The sequence below is a fragment of the Octopus sinensis genome, linkage group LG9 (assembly GCF_006345805.1).
Source record: "Octopus sinensis linkage group LG9, ASM634580v1, whole genome shotgun sequence".
NCBI classification, from domain to species: domain Eukaryota; kingdom Metazoa; phylum Mollusca; class Cephalopoda; order Octopoda; family Octopodidae; genus Octopus; species Octopus sinensis.
Genome location: NC_043005.1, coordinates 95,777,459 through 95,797,830, shown reverse-complemented (window position 1 = coordinate 95,797,830; position 20,372 = coordinate 95,777,459). Strand labels below are relative to the sequence as shown.

At 34.9% G+C, this 20,372-nt stretch overlaps 1 protein-coding gene across 4 annotated transcripts in view; it reads right to left on the bottom strand.

The window, feature by feature from the left end:
• The window catches only part of LOC115215549 (stromal membrane-associated protein 1), a 150,283-nt gene that overhangs the window by 87,294 nt on the left and 42,617 nt on the right, over positions 1-20,372 (bottom strand). For all 4 annotated transcript variants that reach the window (XM_029784737.2, XM_029784738.2, XM_029784741.2 and 1 more), the window contains exon 2: positions 1,391-1,524. In XM_029784737.2, coding sequence (XP_029640597.1) covers positions 1,391-1,524 — 134 coding nt within the window. The remainder of the gene's footprint in view (positions 1-1,390; positions 1,525-20,372) is intronic.

Genomic DNA, 20,372 nt, shown 5'->3' with positions numbered 1-20,372 from the left:
AAAAGTTAGGGCCAGTTGGTTAACAACAAAGAGTAAATTGATATTTTATTGGTTTCTCAACTTACATGTATGTAACCAACAATATTTTCCTCATAATAGAGTGCCATTGCCCAAAACTATTTCCAACATGAAAGTACTTCAGAATCATCTATCATCAACAGTGACATAGAAATTGACGGGAAATAATAATAGTCGCCATCATCATCTATCTTCTATGCTGACATGGATTGGATTGGATTGGTTCAATAGGGTTGGATGTGTTGGAGGATTGGGTCATGCTCAAATATTTGCTGCTTTGGCCAGGTTTCTATGGTTGGATGCCCTCCCTAACATCAACCACTTTACAGAATGTGCTATGTACTTTTTTGTGGCACCAATGCTAGCAAGGTTGCCATATAACTTGAAAGAGAAGAACCCCTTTGAGTGGGAGTACAGTTGAGAGGAAGTAGTTTTATGCTAGTTGATGAGAAGTTGGCACCTGTGCCGGTGGCATGTGTAAAAAGACTGGCCTCCATGCCGGTGGCACATAAAAGCACCCACTACACTCTCGGAGTGGTTGGCATTAGGAAGGGCATCCAGCTGTAGAAACTCTGCCAGATCAAGATTGGAGCCTGGTGCAGTCATCTGGTTCGCCAAACCTCAGTCAAATCGTCCAACCCATGCTAGCATGGAAAGCAGACGTATGATGATGATGATGATGATGAGGGCAGGAACAGGTTTCTTGCTGCCGAGGAGATACAAAGCTACTTGCATCATAGATGAGTGGATGAGAGTAATTGGGGTGCAGCTAGAAAGAGAGATGAAGCCGGAAGTGTCAGGATGAACCAACAATAAGAAGATGAGTGGGAGTGGGAAACAGAACAAGAGGTTGCAAGCATGTGGGGAGTGTTAAAGACAGGGTGATAGTAGGAGGATGAATATAATGCCTGATGAACAAAAGTGGAGGAGTGACCGATGATTAGTATGAATAGGAAGGAAGTTAAGGGAGAGCAGGCAATAAGTGTAGAGACTGGATAGGGTTGCAGGATGGATGTTCTGAATGGTGAACAAAGTTACCAAAAGTATGACCACACCTCCCACATGATCACTAAATGTAAAAACACTTTATTTTTTTATGGTATTTTATTTAATTAAAAAAGAAACAAGTTCATAACACATCTATTATGCTTTGTTCTGCATGACAAAATCAGGCACATTTATGCTTTTGTATAGTAATATTAGTAATACTATTTTCTAAATTAGATACAAGGTCACACTCTGAGGGCAGGGCAGTTATTAACATTAATATTTCACAAGCAATCAGACATCCTTAAACATTCATAAAAGAAAAAAAAAGTGTGTATGTAGGAAATAAGCAACAGATTTTTTTTAAAAATGGTGATTTACTCACAGCTAGTTGTTCTGCAGTCCAAGTATCTAAGTTTACTGACTTCACCTTGGATATATGTACACCAAGGTTGCGATGAATACCCGCACAGCGGATACATAAAAATATGCCTAGATTCCAGGAAGCCCATCGTGGCCCTACATCAAAGAGAAAGTAAGAAAACATTCAGTGAAATTTGTCATTTATTTGTGAAAACATTCTTATAAAATCTATTAAAACAAAAAACATGATAAATTCTATTTTTACTAGTGAAACTCAATTAACTAGCATAAGATAGTTGAGTTGAAGCAGAAAGTAAATCAAAAGTAGATTGGCTGCTAGTTAGGAGCAAGGTTAGAATTTATGGTATTGTGGTTTCATTCCTATGAAGGTGACCTCTTGTGTCAATGCATAAAATAGGCAGTTATTGTTCAGGACTTAGTTGCCCTGACTGATTTGACCTATGATGAAAGCATTCAAACTGTAACCATCTCATCTTTTATTACAGTATGGTAGTCTATGTAGGTCTACACTAGTCAATGTCTTCTTCCTTCTTTTTTTTTAGACTATGTGATTTGAGAAAAATAGGGTTGCTATTTCTTGCAGGCCAAGGGTTGATAAGGAGCAACTTAATGAACTGGGTTACTTAGCTAGCTCATTGTTTTAACCCCAAATAATAACAGGACAGTTTCTGGATAACCCCATTACAATAAACAAACTGGCACCACATCTAACATGCATGAAGTTTATATATAATTGATTAGATCTGCTAGAAATAACAACTAAATTTCCTTACATAAGATATTCTACCATCTAGAATTACATTAGACAATGTAGTCAAAAATATAGAAAAAGATGGGAGGCTCAAAGCTGGAACACTTTTGATTGTCAATCTGCTCAATCAAGACTGACCTGGATTTAAACAACAACACACATTATACCATAAAAATTAGGAAAATGCTCAGTTTTATTACAGAGGGTTTTGTAAGTAATATATAGAATATAACACAACATTAAAAAAATAAAAATATAATGAAAATTCATGTACAATGGGAAAATGGTAAAATTATTGTATAATACAAAGTTTACACACACACACACATAATTATTGGCAAGACAAGAATTTTCGATTTGTGGAGATGAAAGGGAAAATAGCGATGTTGATGTGACACCAAAAGTCATTAGTTCATGCAGTTAATGAGGTTCTTTGAACTGGACATGAAAAATAGATCATGGACTCCATTTACTAATAACTTGGTGGTTAACCAACCAATCAAACCAGATTGAAAAATCTTTCAAAGAATCTAATGGGCAAAAAAAAAAAAAAGACCCAATACACTAACAAAATCACAAAATGTATTTTCATTCTCTGCCAATCCCAAGATTACTTTTTGAAGTGTTAGCACCAAGTTCTAAACCACACCAACTTGTCACAGAAAAAGGTTATGGTAAACATTCTGGAGATTCTAAACTACTTTTCAGTTTGCTGTTGATATCCATTTATTTATTCTTTTTTTCTTTAAAACTGGTACAGGTGGGATGATTTTTAATGAAGCATTTGATCAGCTGTAACAGCTGAATTATTAAATAAGCAACATTAGTCTTCACTAATTTTAATATGCAAATCAATGAAACTATATGGACCAATGCTATTATCTAGTCCTTATTAAGATTTTGTGTGTTATATACTGACAGTTATTAGTTTTAGTGGTACTTTATTTATACTTTGACAGTGTGTGTATATATATATATATATATATATATATACATCTAATGTAGGATAACATTTTTTCAAAAAAAAATTTTATCAATGGCCTGCATATTAAAAAAATACCTTTAAAGGTTAAATATATAAATAACTTATAAAATAAGGGCAAAAGAAAAATTCTAATGCCAAAAGGCATTAGAATTTTTCTTTTGCCCTTATTTTATAAGTTATATATATAAAAGGCAAAATGTCTGTCTGTGTGTGTGTCCTTTATACAAATCCACAATTTTTCAGTTAGAGGGCTCACACATTTTATGGTCATTCAAAACCGTCCAAGGGTGGTCGTGCACATCTTTACATTTCCCCAGTCACCCCGCAAAGCCATTAAAAAATCAATAGAAGTGACTTGTCTGTGAATTTTCTATCCAAAACCCAATCAAAATGCCAGCTAGCTGTATGTGATTGGTCAGAGATTTGGACAGTACTTGCGTGTATGTGCGCACACACGCAGCTGTATATGTATGCACTAGCATTATGACCTGGCAACGCCGGGTCATAGTGCTAGTATATATATATATATATATACATATATATAAATAAAACACATGCAACTTTTAGCTCCAGTATGACTGCCCAATCTGAAACTGATACTCATAATTTAAATAACATTATCAGCCAACAAACTAATATCCTGGCTCCAAATTTACCTCAATTAAAAATGAAACAGCAAAAAAGAAGAAAAAGATGCAATTGTTGGGTGAATGATTCCTATCCTCTTGCAGGATATCGTGTGCGATATGTTATTTATAAATGCCAGGTATCCACACCAGATGCACAACGTAAAATATACATCAGTAGTACCATAGATTTTAAGTGTAGATATTGAACTCATATCAATTCTTTAAAAATCCTAAATATAAAATGGCTACCATGCTTGCTAAGTATAACCACAAGCTCAAATCAGAAAACAGAAAGTATACACTAAAATGGTCCATTGAATCCAAAGCTCCCTCATATAACGCTAACTTAGGTAAGTGTAAATTATGTTAAAGGGAAGTACTCATTATTTTTCAAATGCATAATCTATCACTACTTAACAAATTGTCAGATGTGGGTTTTTTTCATGGAAACATTAAAGTTACACAACGTTTTTACACTTTAGTGACCCTGATTAGAATTGAACTAAGATCCATTTTAAGACAAACTTTTATTCATTGTCATGAATATTTTATTGGGATATATTTCATTCTCTTTCTTCCCCCACCCATGCCTCTTGTCTATAAAAAAAAAAACCTAACCCTCTAGTACTTGTCATTGTCAACTTGCCAATGTAAAACCTGAAGAAGGGGGAATTGCTAAATAGTGAGTGCTATGTCCTCTTATTTTTACCAGCAATTAACCTCTAGCAACGGCCGTTGGTTCCCTATTTTAACAATTTTCAACTATCCTGACTTTTAAATCTCTTTTTTCTTTGTATCTTTTATTTCGCCTTCATCACTACTTCAGGCCTTCTTCAATATATTTACATATTTCTTTTTTTCTTTCTTTTACTTGTTTCAGTCATTTGACTGCGGCCATGCTGGAGCACCGCCTTTAGTCGAGCAAATCGACCCCGGGACTTATTCTTTGTAAGCCCAGTACTTATTCTATCGGTCTCTTTTTGCCGAACCACTAAGTGACGGGGATGTAAACACACCAGCACACAACATATATATATATATATATATATATATATATATACGACAGGCTTCTTTCAGTTTCTGTCTACCAAATCCACTCACAAGGCATTGGTCGGCCCGGGGCTATAGCAGAAGACACTTGCCCAAGATGCCACGCAGTGGGACTGAACCCGGAACCATGTGGTTGGTTAGCAAGCTACTTACCACCCAGCCACTCCTGCGCCTATACATGTATGTTTTAATATATTTATGTCTAAAATTAAAAAAAAAAACTTTTATCTTATATATATATATATATTTTTAATATATTTATTTATTTATAGATTTATAAAAAAATGTCTATGTATTTATATATTTTTAATGTATCACGTATATACTTGTTCTTTAAATTCAACTGAAATCAGAGTCATGCTTATGGATTAAATTAACTGCTCTTACATTTCTTCATATTATATATATTTTTATGTTTTGTCTCAAGTTCCTCTTGAGCACTTCTAAGTGCAAATCTTAACTTTGTGAGAGAATTTCTGATTAATCATATTCTTTCTCAAAACAGTTATATATATATATATATATATATATATATATATATATATGATGCTTGAGCTGCCTGTATTGGTTGTTAGTGTGATAGTCCTTGTTTCTGGTAGTACTTTCATAAGCTATTCTGCTATAAAATTTTTTTATTCTTTTAGCTTCTTGTAATTACCTGCTCTGATCCGACTGAGAGATTAATTTCTTGGCATATTTCAGTTACTTTTTTCTTCCTTTTTTTTACCCTGACCATGTCTAAAATAGCTTTACTCTCATCCATTATGAAGCAGCTATATTCAATATTACTATTAACAGGTGAGACATGGTAGTACATACACCTCAGCAACATGACCAGGATGTTAAAGAAGTTCAAGGCAAATGATTTGATATAGAAGGATTGAAATGTGAAGGAAGAGGAAACATCTCTAAAACCAAGCATCTCAAAGGAAAGATCTCTCCATCAAGATCTTTCAGGACAACAAAAACACCAGAAACCTAAATAAAAAAAAAATCCGTCCAAGTAATGCTAGAATTATAAGATTGCATATACATCTACCCTTGTGGATTTGACTACAAAAAAGAAAAAAAACAACAAAAAAACACCTGATAAATGAATCCTCTGCACACACTTTGTAAATGGAACAAATGTTAGTCCCATAAGCCATGAAGCTTCCACCATCACATATTTATTTGATAGTCTATCTTTTCCAGTGAAGAAGACACTCATCTCTGTTGTTTGTTAGGATCAGGCATCTCTGTACTTTTTCTGTTGACTGCTTGTATACTGAGAAGCACAAGTGCACATAAAAATGCACACCCTTGCAGCATAGTTATGTAAGCACAAATGATAGTCAATGCATTCTGGGTAGCTGAGAATTGTGGATAGTTGCTGGGCAGATTTTGCAGTGAAGCATTCTTTAACTGATCATTAACAAGAGTTATCACAGATCAATCCATGATAAGCATACTACTGTTCATAATTAAGCCTGCCATGTCATCCTGAATCAATGACAAATGAATCTGTAATAAATGATGCCATTTGTATAACATATATTGTCTTTCTAGAGACAGAAAAACGATGGTAAAGTAAAGAAACATTACCTCTCTTTCTCTTTAACTCTTACTTGTTTCAGTCATTTGCCTGTGGCCATGCTGGGGCACCGCCTTTAGTCAATCAAATTAACCCCAGGACTTATTCTTTGTAAGCCTAGTACTTATTCTATCGGTCTCTTTTGCCGAGCCACTAAGTTACGGGGACGTAAACACACCAGCATCGGTTGTTAAGCAATGTTGGGGGCGGGGGGGGGGACAAACACAGACACACAAACACACACACACACACATATATATATATACATATATATGACGGACTTTTTTCAGTTTCTGTCTACCAAATCCACTCACAAGGCTTTGGTCGGCCCGAGGCTAAAGTAGAAGACACTTGCCCAAGGTGCCACGCAGTGGGACTGAACCCGGAACTATGTGGTTGGTAAGCAAGCTACATATACAAACTTGGAGAAAAACATCTAGAGGGCTTTATTTCTCCTAGTGTGTTGAAATTCCATTAAAACCAGTACATTGCTACCCCATAAAATCATAAGAACTGGAATATTGTATTATAAATAACACAAGGTATTCTTTTATTACTTTACTGGCTTTAGTCATTGGACTGTTGCCATGCTGGAGCATTGCCTTTCACAGAATAGCTGAGTCACTCATTGGTACTTATTTCATCTATCTTAGAAGGACCTAAGAAGTGAATTGATCACAGAACATAACAAAACATCAAAGGTATTTCATTATTCAACATTTTACCAATACTACCATCAGTCAACTATTGTATCAGATATCCATTTTGTGTAAATAAACATTTTACATGCATTTTTTTTTACATGTAAACACACATAATCTTGCTATAAAGACTAACAGGAGTAAGTTATTCAACAATGAGACATTAAAGAGTCAGTTTTTATTACACACACAAAGACACACACGTGTATGGCTAATAAATATACTGTTATATACAGAATCCAATGTCACTTTGTTAGAGAAATGATGGAGTGAATTATATACTACACGAGAGCATGTTGTATAATTCAGTCTTACACAGACGAATGCATTTTGTATAAAACTGAATGGAGAATCTAAAGAGACTTCAACTCACAGTAGCCCAGTTGCTAATCATACATTCTCATTAACTTAGATTTTAACCTCAAGCAATCTTCTCAGCAAGATCAAGTATATTGACATACACAAAATGGATTATATCATATGGTAGATAGTGTAATCAACAAGTGTGTGTGTGTGTGTGTGGTGTGTAGAAAATGGTTGGAGAATGTACCAATTGAAGAAGCTAATAGCAATGATGTACTATGGGTATTGAAATATGTAATGAACACAAAATTAAATTGAATATCATTTCTTAAGAAGAAACATCAGGCCACAAGGCTACAGTGTAGAAAATACAAAATAAACAGCAATGGTGTAGTCATGTGTCACATTTCAAACATACACTCTAGGTTAAAAATGCAGTGAATTTTATAGTTGCTGGTGTTTATCTACTAGATCAATTGTGATTGAACAAGTCTATAATCAATAGAGTGAAGCTGGGGCTTTCTTGCCCTTTTAAGAGCTTCTAGGTCTTTCTAGCCCAATGCATCTTCGCATTTTTAAGATGCTATGGTTTGATTTGAAGATTTAGCTGCTATATTCCAGCAAGAGGAAATTTTGAACCTGGGTTCTCATTCCTAAGGTATTTTTCGATGCTATTATTATTATTATTATTATTATTATTATTATTGTTCAGGTCACTGCTTGAAATTGAACTCGGAATATTGGGGTTAGGAGCCCATGCTCTTAACCACTATGCCTGAACAATAATAATAATAGCATCGAAAAATACCTTAGGAATGAGAACCCAGGTTCGAAATTTCCCCCAAGACACCTGAAGAAGGCTGGAGGGTGTATCAGCCGAAATGTTATGTTAACAACAAACAAGATGAGGACAAATATCCATTGAATTTAAATAATGTACATAATTCCTCATCTCTTAAATATAGAACTATAATATCTTCTACTATTTAGAGGAATTTCTACATGCTATGAGAACTTGTAATTCTGCAAACCTCTATGTCAAGAGTCCCCAATCACTGAGCCAGAGACCAGAACTGAACTGTGGATAATTTGGTACTGGGTTGCAGAGAAAGAATAAAAATTTAAAACTCCATTCCTATTTAATTGATTTTTGCAATCTGCAAGGTGTTTTTGTATGAGATATGTAATAATTGAATTATATATAATGTACTTTATAGTGTTTTGTTTAGCACATGGTCCTCCAGTTTGTGGAAAAATTGCCTTGTATGAAATTGGTCAGTAGTGCAAACAGGTTTTGGGGTTTGATGCTCTGTATGGTTGCTCAGTTAGAAGAAGCAATAAAAATCTTCTTCAAAGCACATCCTGCTATCTTAACAAAAGAGAAGGGCACATTTGATAATGTAAATCGTAGATAGCCCCTAAAAGATGGAGTGATCACAGCTGAAATGCTTTCAGTCATAAGTTTGATCAACCAGGGTTAATCAAAAGATAAAATAACAACAAAAAGAGCAACAACAACCTTATCATCTGAAGAAAAATATACAGAGTCTATAAAAACAACAGAGATCAGCGAAGAATACATAAGAATATGATAGGTTTGTTTGTAACCAAATAATTAATGAATAAAGTGAATAAGAATAATCAATGAATTGATGTAATTATTGGCAAAAATTTTGTTTCCAAAAATACAATAAAAAAAAAAAAGAATCTATTTTACAAACTTTTTATCAGAGCAGTATAATCATCATCATCATCGTTTAAAGTCCGTTTTCCATGCTAGCATGAGTTGGACGGTTCGACCAGGGTCTGGGAAGCCAGGAGGCTGCACCAGGCTCCAGTCTTGATCTGGCAGTGTTTCTACAGCTGGATGCCCTTCTTAACGCCAACCACTCCGTGAGTGTAGTGGGTGCTTTTTACGTGCCAGGCAAGGCTGGCAACGGCTACAATCGTTAGTGCTTTTTATGTGCCACTGGCACGAAAGCCAGTCAAGGCGGCACTGGCATCGGCCACGTTCGGATGGTGCTTTTTACGTGCCACTGGCACAGGGATCACAACTACAATTTCCATTGATTTTTGATGTTGAATATTTAAAAATAAAAACAATAGTAACAAATATAAGATTAATTGTTTTGGTAAAGCAACTGGTAAAGACAATACATATATTGCTTGTATGTAGGTATGTATGTATACAAAATAAGAGACGGATTTGGATCATCATGAATTCTAGCAAACACTGAAAGTTTTACTGAACAGCCAGCTGCACAACTGATGAAGGAGAGAACGAGGGAAAGATAGTAAAGGAAGAGGGAGGGAAAGAGGTGGGGAAAACAAAAAAACTGCATAAATGCATGTGAAGTTGCAGGTAAAAATTGTCAAATTATAAAAATATTTTTATTGCAAATCTCTATGTCCCTTTCTCTTCTCCAAAGCTACATGTGCATGCGCACTCTTGCACTGACTAAAGGGAAAATAAAAAGATTACTTACTTTTGTGCTAAAAATATTTTTTTATCACACACAAACAAAATCATATGAAATTTACTACAATTCTCCTCCAGCAATTTTGTTTTCTTCTGTAACTGAGAATCACATTCTAGTCATTATTGGAGCAAACTATGAGAGTTGGAAGAAGGAAGGGGAGAGAGAGAGAGAGAGAGAGAGAGAGAGAGAGAGAGAGAGAGAGAGAGAGAGAGAGAGAGATCACAGTCAATTGCATCTTGTAGTGAGATTACGTATCACCCTCATTAACTTTTAGATTGAGCCAATAGATATTACATGAAGATTTATGTCTGCATACTACTATGAAGAGAGAGAGAGAGAGAGAGAGAGAGAGAGAGAGAGAGAGAGAGAGAGAGAGAGAGAGAGAGAGAGGAGGAGAGAAAAACAGACAGCAAGAGAGAGAGAGAGAGAGAGAGAGAGAGAGAGAGAGAGAGACAGATAGATGGAGAAACAGAGAAAAGAAGTGGAGGGAAAAACTGAGCAAGATTGACATGGAGAAGGAAAAACTGATGTAATCTTAGTCACATGAAAGATATGGTTTCTGTTTGAAGAGGTGTGCATGAAAGAGAGAGAGGGTGCAAAGAGGAAGAGGAAAACAAGGTGGAGTGTTCTTTAACTTTACTCCTCCAGGGTTGCTCTAATTTAATCCATCTTGCTTTTTTTTTTCCTTTGAAGATTGTCAGAAGTTTGAAGCCATAAAACAAATGATTTAAAGAAACATAATCAGAAGGTTAAAAAAAGAAGATATTACAAAATAAAAATTTCTTAGTATTATTATTATTATTATTATTATTATTATTATTATTATTATTATTCAACAAGTTAACTTGAATCATATCCCACAAAGGAAATAAGTCATTTAACATAAACTGATATTTTTAACATAAATTGTTTTGCAAATGTTAAAAGTCAAAACCTTTGAATTGTCATATAGATGCAGGCACAGGTGTGGCTGAGTAGTTAAGAAGCTTGCCTCCCAGCCACATGGTTCTGGGTTCAGTCTAACTGCGTGGGACCTAGGGCAAGTTTTTTCTACAATAGCCCTGGACCAACCAAAATCTTGTGAGCAAATTCAGTAGACTGAAACTGAAGTGAGTGAGTGTGTGTGTGTGTGTGTGTATGTATATATATATATATATTTAAAAATTTTTTCTATTTATATATATATATATATATATATATATTATATTTTGTGAAATTTGATTTAGTATTTCTAAATTGAATTTTTCCCTGTAAGTTTGGAATAATATTCCCTCATATTATATATATATATATATATATATATATATAACGGGAAGCTTTATGAAAATAGACAAAAGACGAAGGCAGGTTTACGGAAATAAACAAAAGACGAAGGCAGGTGGAATACAAACAAACAATTGTATTAGTATGGTGCTCAGGAAATATAAATAAAACTAGTCTTTAACGTTTCGAGCCTACGCTCTTCAACAGAAAGATACACAGAGAAGAAACACAGAAAGAAGGAGAGAAAAAAAAAATGCGTGCAGAGGCTAGCGAATCAACATGGCGATCTGATTTCGGCCAGAAGTCAAAGATCAAACGTGAGACGCAAGAGCGAAATTAGGGGAGATAATAGGGTTAAATGACCTCGCTCCAACATAAGAGTGTGTGTGTGTGTATATGAGAAGAGTGTGTGTGTGTGTATGAGAGAGTATTAGTGTGCATGAGAGGTCTGGACGTGTGTATGTATATATGATGTGATGTGTAAAGTCGTATGGTGTAGTGTAGAGAGAGGAGATGAGGGAAGAGGGGAGGTAAGGGGGGATGGGAGGGGGAGAAAGAACGGGGAGAAGAGGAGGGGGAAGGGGGAGAAGGAAGGAGAGAAGAGGAGGGGAGAGAAGGGGAGTGAGGGAGCAGAGAGAAAGAGGGAAGGGGAAGAAGGAGGGAGGGAGAAAGAGGGAAGAAGGGAAGAGGAGTAGGGATGAAAGGATGAAGGACTGAAGAGAAGTAGGGGTCGGGGGGGGAGGTTAGATGAGGAGGGGGAGAGGGGGTTAGATGAGGAGGGGGGAGAGTTGAGACCAAATGGCGTATAAGAGCGAAGAGAGAAGATTAATTCCTGTTCACGGCGCAAACGGGAATCCGGATGGCCTCTGTGCAAGGACAAACCGAACACAGACAGGTGTTGCAAGGAGTGACCAGTGGAGCGGAAATGGCGTGAGACCGGTGTGTCGTTCGCAAATTCTTTTACTTGTTTCATTCATATGACTGCAGCCATGCTGGGGCACTGCCTTTAGTTGAGCAAATTGACCCCAAGACGTATTCTTTGTAAGCCTAGTACTTATTCTATTGGTCTCTTTCGCCAAACTGCTAGGTTATGGGGACATAAACACACCAGCATCGGTTGTCAAGTGGTGTTAGGGGGGAAAAATACACACACACACATATGAGAAGATTCTTTCAGTTTCTGTCTACCAAATCCACTCACAAGGCTGGCCTTGGGGAAATATTACTTTGCTTGGAAACAGGTGAGGGTTGGAAAAGTGAATGTTACAATGATGATGATAATGACAGGGCATAATTTTGAGGGAAATTATATCATTTTGGGGGAAATTTAGCTGTTATTTCTTGCAGACCAAATGATTCATAGAGGTTCCCTTGCAAGTTTCTTGTGATGCTTTCTTACTTAGACACAAATACATACATGTAGAATAAGAGGAAGTGAGGTATGACAGTCATATCTTTCTCAAAGTGAAATTGATATAAATACACTAAAAGTTACATGTGTTCATTGCAGGATATAATTCTTTTATTGTTGTTTCTTCAACTCAAATCGTTTTGATGCATCTTGACACATTTTATGCCATGCAGATCAATCTAGGCAATGACCTTCTGAAGATGTCAATTTAAGCTGTAGAAACTTTAGTGATTGCTTCAACTTATCCTTACACCTAAAGATAGGTCTTCCTTTACCACAGTATCTCTATATTTGTTGGCCATACAAAAGAATTATTAGAATGCAATCACCTCTCATTCAAACATGTCCAAACCATCTGCACTGAATTCTCAGCAGCATGCTTTGATACTGGAGATATTACATTTTTCTATCATATTTTGCCATTTTGGTTCAGATATGGCACAGACATGTGAAAGGTTTCAAGTTTCTTTCTATATCTGTAGTAGAGAGTTGGTGCTTCTGACCCATACAATTGTGTGCTCAAAATTCAAGATCTATATACATTTATTTTAGTTTTCAGACTGATACCATGTTCATCCCACAAATGATGGGAAAATTTTCCAAAAGCACTTGTAGCCTTACATATTCTAACATTGGTTTCATCATCAATGGTACTCTTAAAGTTTACTGTACAAGATATTTAGATGACTTGACCCATTTGAGGGGTTTATTACCAATCATCACATTTGAATCTTGAGTGTGTTCTGTCCCAGGCTTTGGTGGGAATAAAACTTCAGTCTTCTTGATGCTGATGGTCCAAATGAGCTGCCACAGAAAACCTGTCAATCATTTCCTGAATCCCCTCAAATGCATGAGAAATTGAAGGGCAACCATCAGCAAACAGAAAAATTGCATAGAATTTCTTCTTTGGTCCTCTTCTTTGACCTTTTAGGTTTAATAGACCTCCTTCTCTGCATTGAGAAATCATAGCTCTGGTACTATGGACATGTGAATAGAACCTTGCAGGAAAGGATAGCAAGACAAATTCTCTAAGCCAAGACAACCAGCAAGATACCCAGGGGCAGACTAAGAGCAACATGGCTGGATAATGTTCATACTCTTAATTGGTTACAATTGCAAATCTAGCTGGAAAGTATAGTAATGTCCACTTCTGACAGGACCATATGGAGGACAAGGCAGGAGGTACCCAAGAATTCTACCCCCACAACCCTCTGAGGAATAGCAAGTGGCGAAAATGATGGATGGATGTTTTGTGTTTTGATTGTTTTGCATGTGTCTTTAGGTTTGTCACAAACACACACACACTCAGACACAAATAGACACATTTTAGATGAGGGTTAACCCTTCAACATTCAGGTTACTCTGGCAAATGTAATGCTCACTTATTCATATTACTTCGAATTATTTACTTTTAGAATAACATTGCATGGTAGATGTGAGAGGCTGGGTTTGGTGAGTTTGAAAATAAAGCAGTTAGAGTATTTTGGATGGATATGGCTGGTTTAAATACTGAAGGATAAAACAAGTTTCTATTGCAGTTCAGGACCTGCTCCCTCCTTTTAATTGCAAAAGAAAATGTAAACAAAGTAGTACTTGAAGACAGATGAAAAGTGTCCTGATTAAAACACAAAACTAAAGTTAAGGTGACTACATTAAACATAAATTCCAGACATCTTTTTAGCAATAAAATTTGACGCACTACTATAATTCTTGCTATCACATGAAATACAATTATTTTCTGAACACAAATAGACACTATAAACAATATGGCCATACAACACATGCCAGCATGGAAAACAGATGTTAAAGGATAATGGTGATGCCCTAGGAAAAAATACCATAACATTCTGCATTCTAAATATGGCAGGGTCTAACCTGTGTAATAAAGTGAGTCGAACAAATTTTCATCAAATGGATATTATATGCACAGGCATGGTTGTGTAGTTAAGAATCCTTGCAGTCACATGGTCTTAGATTCAGTCTCACAGCATGGCACCTTGGGCAAGTGTCTTCTACTATAGCCCTGGGCCAACCAATGCCTTGTGATCAGATTTGGTAGACAGAAATTGTGTGGAAGCCCATCATGAGCATATATATATGTGTGTGTGTGTGTGTGTGTGCATGTGCATTTGTTCCATCTATTCATAACCAGTGGAAGTTTGTTTACCTCCCTGTATCTTAGTGTTCAGTAAAAGAGACTGATAGAATAAGGACCAGACTTAAAAATTAAGTACTAGGGTCAATTTGTTTGACTAAACCCTCCAAGGCAATGCCCCAGCATGGCTACCATCCAATGACTGAAAAAAATAAACGATGAAAGTAATTGGTAGGTGCAAAATTTCTCTGGGAGATAAGCAGCACACAAAGGATATAACACCAGTGAGATTAAAGAATTAGAATGGATCTGTTTTATAAAGTCAATGGGTAAAAATAACAAGCATGTTTCGGTCTCATTACACCTCTTCAGTGAATCATATTTTACTCAGTTGGCAAGACTAAAAGTAATCAATACATCTGAAAATAGAGCAGCTCTGCAAAAACCATTTTACTATATGCATAACATAAATGCAGTCAAGTGACATAGTTAAGACAAGTGATAACTTAAGTCTTGTAATTTTAACTGGGCCATACATTATATACCAACCACTGTATTTTCATGAAAGCAATACTTGTCAAATGGAAGTTCTAAGTAGGCAATGAGGTCGAGATGAGGGAAAAAACCCCACTTAAGACCAAATTAAATAATTCTATGGTAATAATAATATATAGAAAAAGTATGATCGGAACTTTGCAACAGAATTTTAACAATAAGTAACATAAATAAATAACAGTTCAGTGCAAAGTAAAAAAAAAAAATGATAATTTTTTTAAATTTTAAATTGAAGTACACCAGACAACTAAGCGAAAACTCATTTCAGAATTCGAAAAAAAAAAGAAAAAATGGCTAGACTTACATAATAATAAGTAAGAGTAAAATAAAATTAAAAAATAAGAAAATATTATAATGAAACCAAGCTTAAAATTGTAACATGGATTGTTGAATAGAAAGAGATGAGGAAATGATGTAAACATAGAAACAACACTAACGATAGGCGATATTGATTTTCTATGGCTTAGAAGTGGCATACAAGATCTTTGTAAAAAAAAAGAAAGAAAAGAAAACAACTAATAATAATAATAATAATAATAATAATAATAATCCTTTCTATTAAAAAAAATAATAAATAGCACAGTAAGCACAGTTGTTGCTATGAAAATACCACAATACTGGACAGTTAGTGACAACTTTTATAGAAATGATGAATTGAGAAAAACATCAGTTTGTACAAATTATTTCCTTTAAGAAGGCAAAGAAAGAATGAGCTGTAAAAGCTATTCGTTAATAAGTTGAAGGTTTTTAGCTCTTTATTAACGGGGGAGAGAGCGGTGAGAGAGAGAAAATGTATTCCAACATGTGACTAAAATCTGAAGAATGTCAGTCTATATCTATAATAAAATTTTACATATCAAAAAAAAAAAAAATTGTTTTACAATTAAAAACAGACTGCAACAAATAACAATTTACAATCTCAGAATGTCTTTTATAAATTCTAGATTGAAAACCATTGCTCTCATGTTTATAATTTTCTTTTGTGATTCTATTAATTAATTATTCCCAATAATGAGTGACATCTTTATTTGAAAAATCTGAGATAATCAAAGATCATGCAGGTTGTAACAACAGAGCAAAAACTAAGGAAATATAAAAAACAAAAAAACATTAGGATCTAAGTAATCTTCAATCTCAAAAGCAAGAATTCCTCACAATAGATGTATAGAATATCAGAATAAAAAGACTTGTTAATTCTATGCAAAACTTAGTCTGCAATTTAATCTAGATACATGCAAAATAAATAAATAAAATAAAATAAAATAAAGTTTGCATGTTACATAGATTTCTTGAACAGTATAGATTGAAATTCATGTTCAGGTAGGGTTTTTTGTTTTGTCTTTTTTTTCTTTCTGCACACATTTGATGTTTGTTATATAAAGTGATATCAGACTGATGGAAGAAAAGGAATAATTTTGCTTTCAATAATAGACACCGATCATTGATCTCAACTAAGTAAGGAGTCTTAAATGTTGTTTACTAATGCTAAAAGTACTTCTCACAGAGCTAAGACACACCTAACAATGCAGATGTGGACTCATTAAGAAATGATGATGTTCTAATAGCAGTATGTCATATTCATAGATTTGCTTGGAACTGAAGCAGTGTTATGTACGGTAGTCTTTCTACGATCAGCTCAATAATAAGAGAAAGAAGAAAGATGGACAAAATGCTGCTAAATATTTTGCCCGGTGTGCTGACAGTTCCGCTACCTTGCCAGCCTAAGAAGAGCATATATCGATCAACTTGAGGAAGGCACTGAATATCAAGTTGAGGATATGAAGACTGCTATGGAAGATTAAGACATTTGGTGTGGAAGAATTGAATTGGTCCAGACAAATTGACAGACCGGACAGACAGATGGAAATAGATTACAAATAATGCAATGAGTGACCTGAGAGGTATTAACTATACATTAAAATGATAGTAACATAAATCCTTGACATTCATTGCACTGAATCATTGTGAAGATTGTATTTTGTTGTAAAATCTATAAACAGCAGCTTCGTTTTAGTTAGAGTGAAATCCAGAATCCAAGGAAACTGGTGATGGTCTGTGTCGATGATGTTTGGCTGAAAGAATTTGATAGACCCGAGTTACTCGCACTTTGAGAGTGAAAACAGAAAGAATAATGCTGTAGCTTGGAATGTAGACATTTACTTGCTGACAGCATGAGCAACAACTATAACACTTTCTGTTCTTCACTTTCAGATGAAAGATAAGACCCATTAGATTTAGTACTACCCATAACAATTGAACTGATGCACCTTTCCTATGAACACTTTCATTAACCCTTTCGATACCGTATCTATTTTGAGATATTCTGTGTTTCTTTGAATTATGTTAAATATAACAAAGAATTTAGTAAAATAACTTAGTTATCATTCAACAAGTGTTAGGAACATAAATTGTGACTAAGGTTTGGTGGAAGATTTTAATTCAAAACTTATGAAAACAAGACATTTGTACTCAAAGCAAGAGCCGGTTTCAGCCGGGTTGGTACTGAAAGGGTTAAGAAGAGCCCATCTTCTAGTAAGTTTTATCAAATTGATGTAGTGGCTGTTTGAAGAAAACATTGGTTGTGGAAGACTGTAATTTGAGGAAGGTCATGAAAGGAGGAAAAGCTGATGTGATGAATAGGTTTGAATGCGATATATGCAGCTGGCATGCTAAGATAAGCAGAGAGCTATTTTATTTTTTTTTGAAAAAGAATGTGTAGTAGTTACACTGTACCAGTTATATGAGCTGCACTAAAATACGAGGGCATTTGGTTAGGTTGTTGCACTTATGACTGTGAGATTGTGGGTTTGATTCTCAGACTAGGCAGTGCATTGTGTTCTTGAGCCAAACACTCCATCTCACATTACTCTGTGATCACTTTGATATATGATGTGCAGCACACCATGCACCTGCACAGGTAATATTGATTTGATGGAAGGAGTGAACCAATGTACGGCACAAACATTTGATTGCTATAAACAGATCTTCAGAGCAGGTTGTTCAGCAAGGAACTGCAGAACACTCACCTGTCATCTACAACAGGAGAGTCCACAAATAGAATCATCATCATCGTTTAACATCCGTTTTCTGTGCTAGCATGGGTTGGACAGTTCGACCGGGGTCAGGGAAACCAGGAGGCTGCACCAGGCTCCAGTCTGATCTGGCAGTGTTTCTACAGCTGGATGCCCTTCCTAACGCCAACCACTCCAAGAGTGTAGTGGGTGCGTTTTACGTGCCACCGGCACAGGGGCAAGATGAGGCTGTGGAAGGAAAACATGGAATGAGATGCTTGGGTTGTAGCTCAAGAGTGTGAGCAGTTGGGTTGCGGAAGCCAATAAGTTAATAGGTTATAACTCAGTAAATAGAATTATATAACATTTAAAAAAAGATATGTCACTTGGTCCTGTCAGTTTGGTTTAAATAGTGACAGTAATATTTTATTAAGATGTTATATGTATTTAAACACACATACTCACACACATATTACAAACACCACAATCTACAGGTATAACAGTTCATCTATATATAATGTATTTTTATTACACATATTTTTTAATATATTTTTTATATTTTCATTCTGTTATGTATATATATTCTTTATATTTTTTCATATTATATTTATAGTTGTTAATATTTTAATTCGTTTTGATTTTTTATTTCCTTCCCTTTTTTAAGTTTTTACAGCATAAATATCTGGTGGCAATATATAATTTTTAAACTTTTTCATAAAATTTGTTATATACTGCAATCTTATATTATCATATATTAAATTATACGTTATCCCCTTATTTAGTAATAGTTGAAATTTCTGTCTAGCCTTTATATATCAATATATTTATCTTTTGCTTTAATGGTATAAGTAAACTAAGTCTAAAACTTACTCCCTCCATTTCTCTCTTAACTTATATCCCACCCATAATCCTTTAAGAGGTATTCCTTTTAAATTTAGCAGTGGAACCATTGTAAATATTTGCTCTCTATTGATGAATATGTTTAAATATCTAACTTGTCCTTTATGCTTGAAGTCTATGCGGTCATCTGATGAGAATGGTTTCCTTTGTAATAATGTAATGCTTTTATCGATCAATTAAAGGAGTCGCTTGAAATGGCTGTAATGAATTGACACTTATACATCTTTGTTATTTATATATATATATGACAGGCTTCCAGACAAATTCACTCACAAGACATTGGTCAGCCTGGGGTTATAGTAGAAGACACTGGTCGAAGATGCCTCACAGTGTGGCTGACCCAAAACTACTTGGCTGCAAAGTGATCTTCTTAACCACAGAGTCATGCCTGTGTCTATGGAAAGTAAATGGTTACATTGTAAATTGTATGTTGGATTTCTTTTTTAGATAAAATACTAAAAACAATAAGGAATAAGAAATTAAATAAATGTGCAATTAAATTAAGATTGCTTAATACTGACATGATTTCCTATACTTAATACCATTTTAAAATTAAGAGCGAGAGAATTGAGGGCTTTAGTATGAAGTATGACAATACAAAGAAGAGGCATACCATAACTGTTGTTGACCTCTTCACTTCATGTGGTATTAAAATTAGATCACAGTCACACACTCACAAAGGCTTTTATTATTTTTTCTAAAAATATGCTACACTAATTAAGAATTACATGCAATAATGATAATAGTAATAAACCTTAATCCAACAACACATTCTAGAACCATCAACAATTCAAAAACAATTAGTAAGAGAAGCATACTTTCACATTGTTTCCTTTTGATTGTATTTTAAGTACACATGTCCCAAGTAACATCTGGAGACCACAAGCTAGCAAGGGGAACATCTACATGGTCAACTGACTTGCTTGAAGTAGCATCCAAATTCCCAACAAAGCATACCCTATCATTTTCAAAAATGAAGCACTATACCAAGGCTGGCCAACACAAGGCTTGCAGGCTGCATGCTTTCTTGAAATGGGTTTATTTAAACAAACATTTAAAAAATTTTATCAAAAACTAGCAGTATTGCCCGGCATTGATCAGGTTTGTTTCGACCCTTTAGAATTGGAATTTTTGAAAAGTAAAAATTTTGCATTATGTAGCTTGTTATTCTCTTTAAGTGAACATTTTTCTGGTTGAAATACACCGAAAAATGGTGACACAGCAGTCAAAAAATCGTAAAAAATAGGGATTTTCATAGAAAAAAAGCACCTTTTTG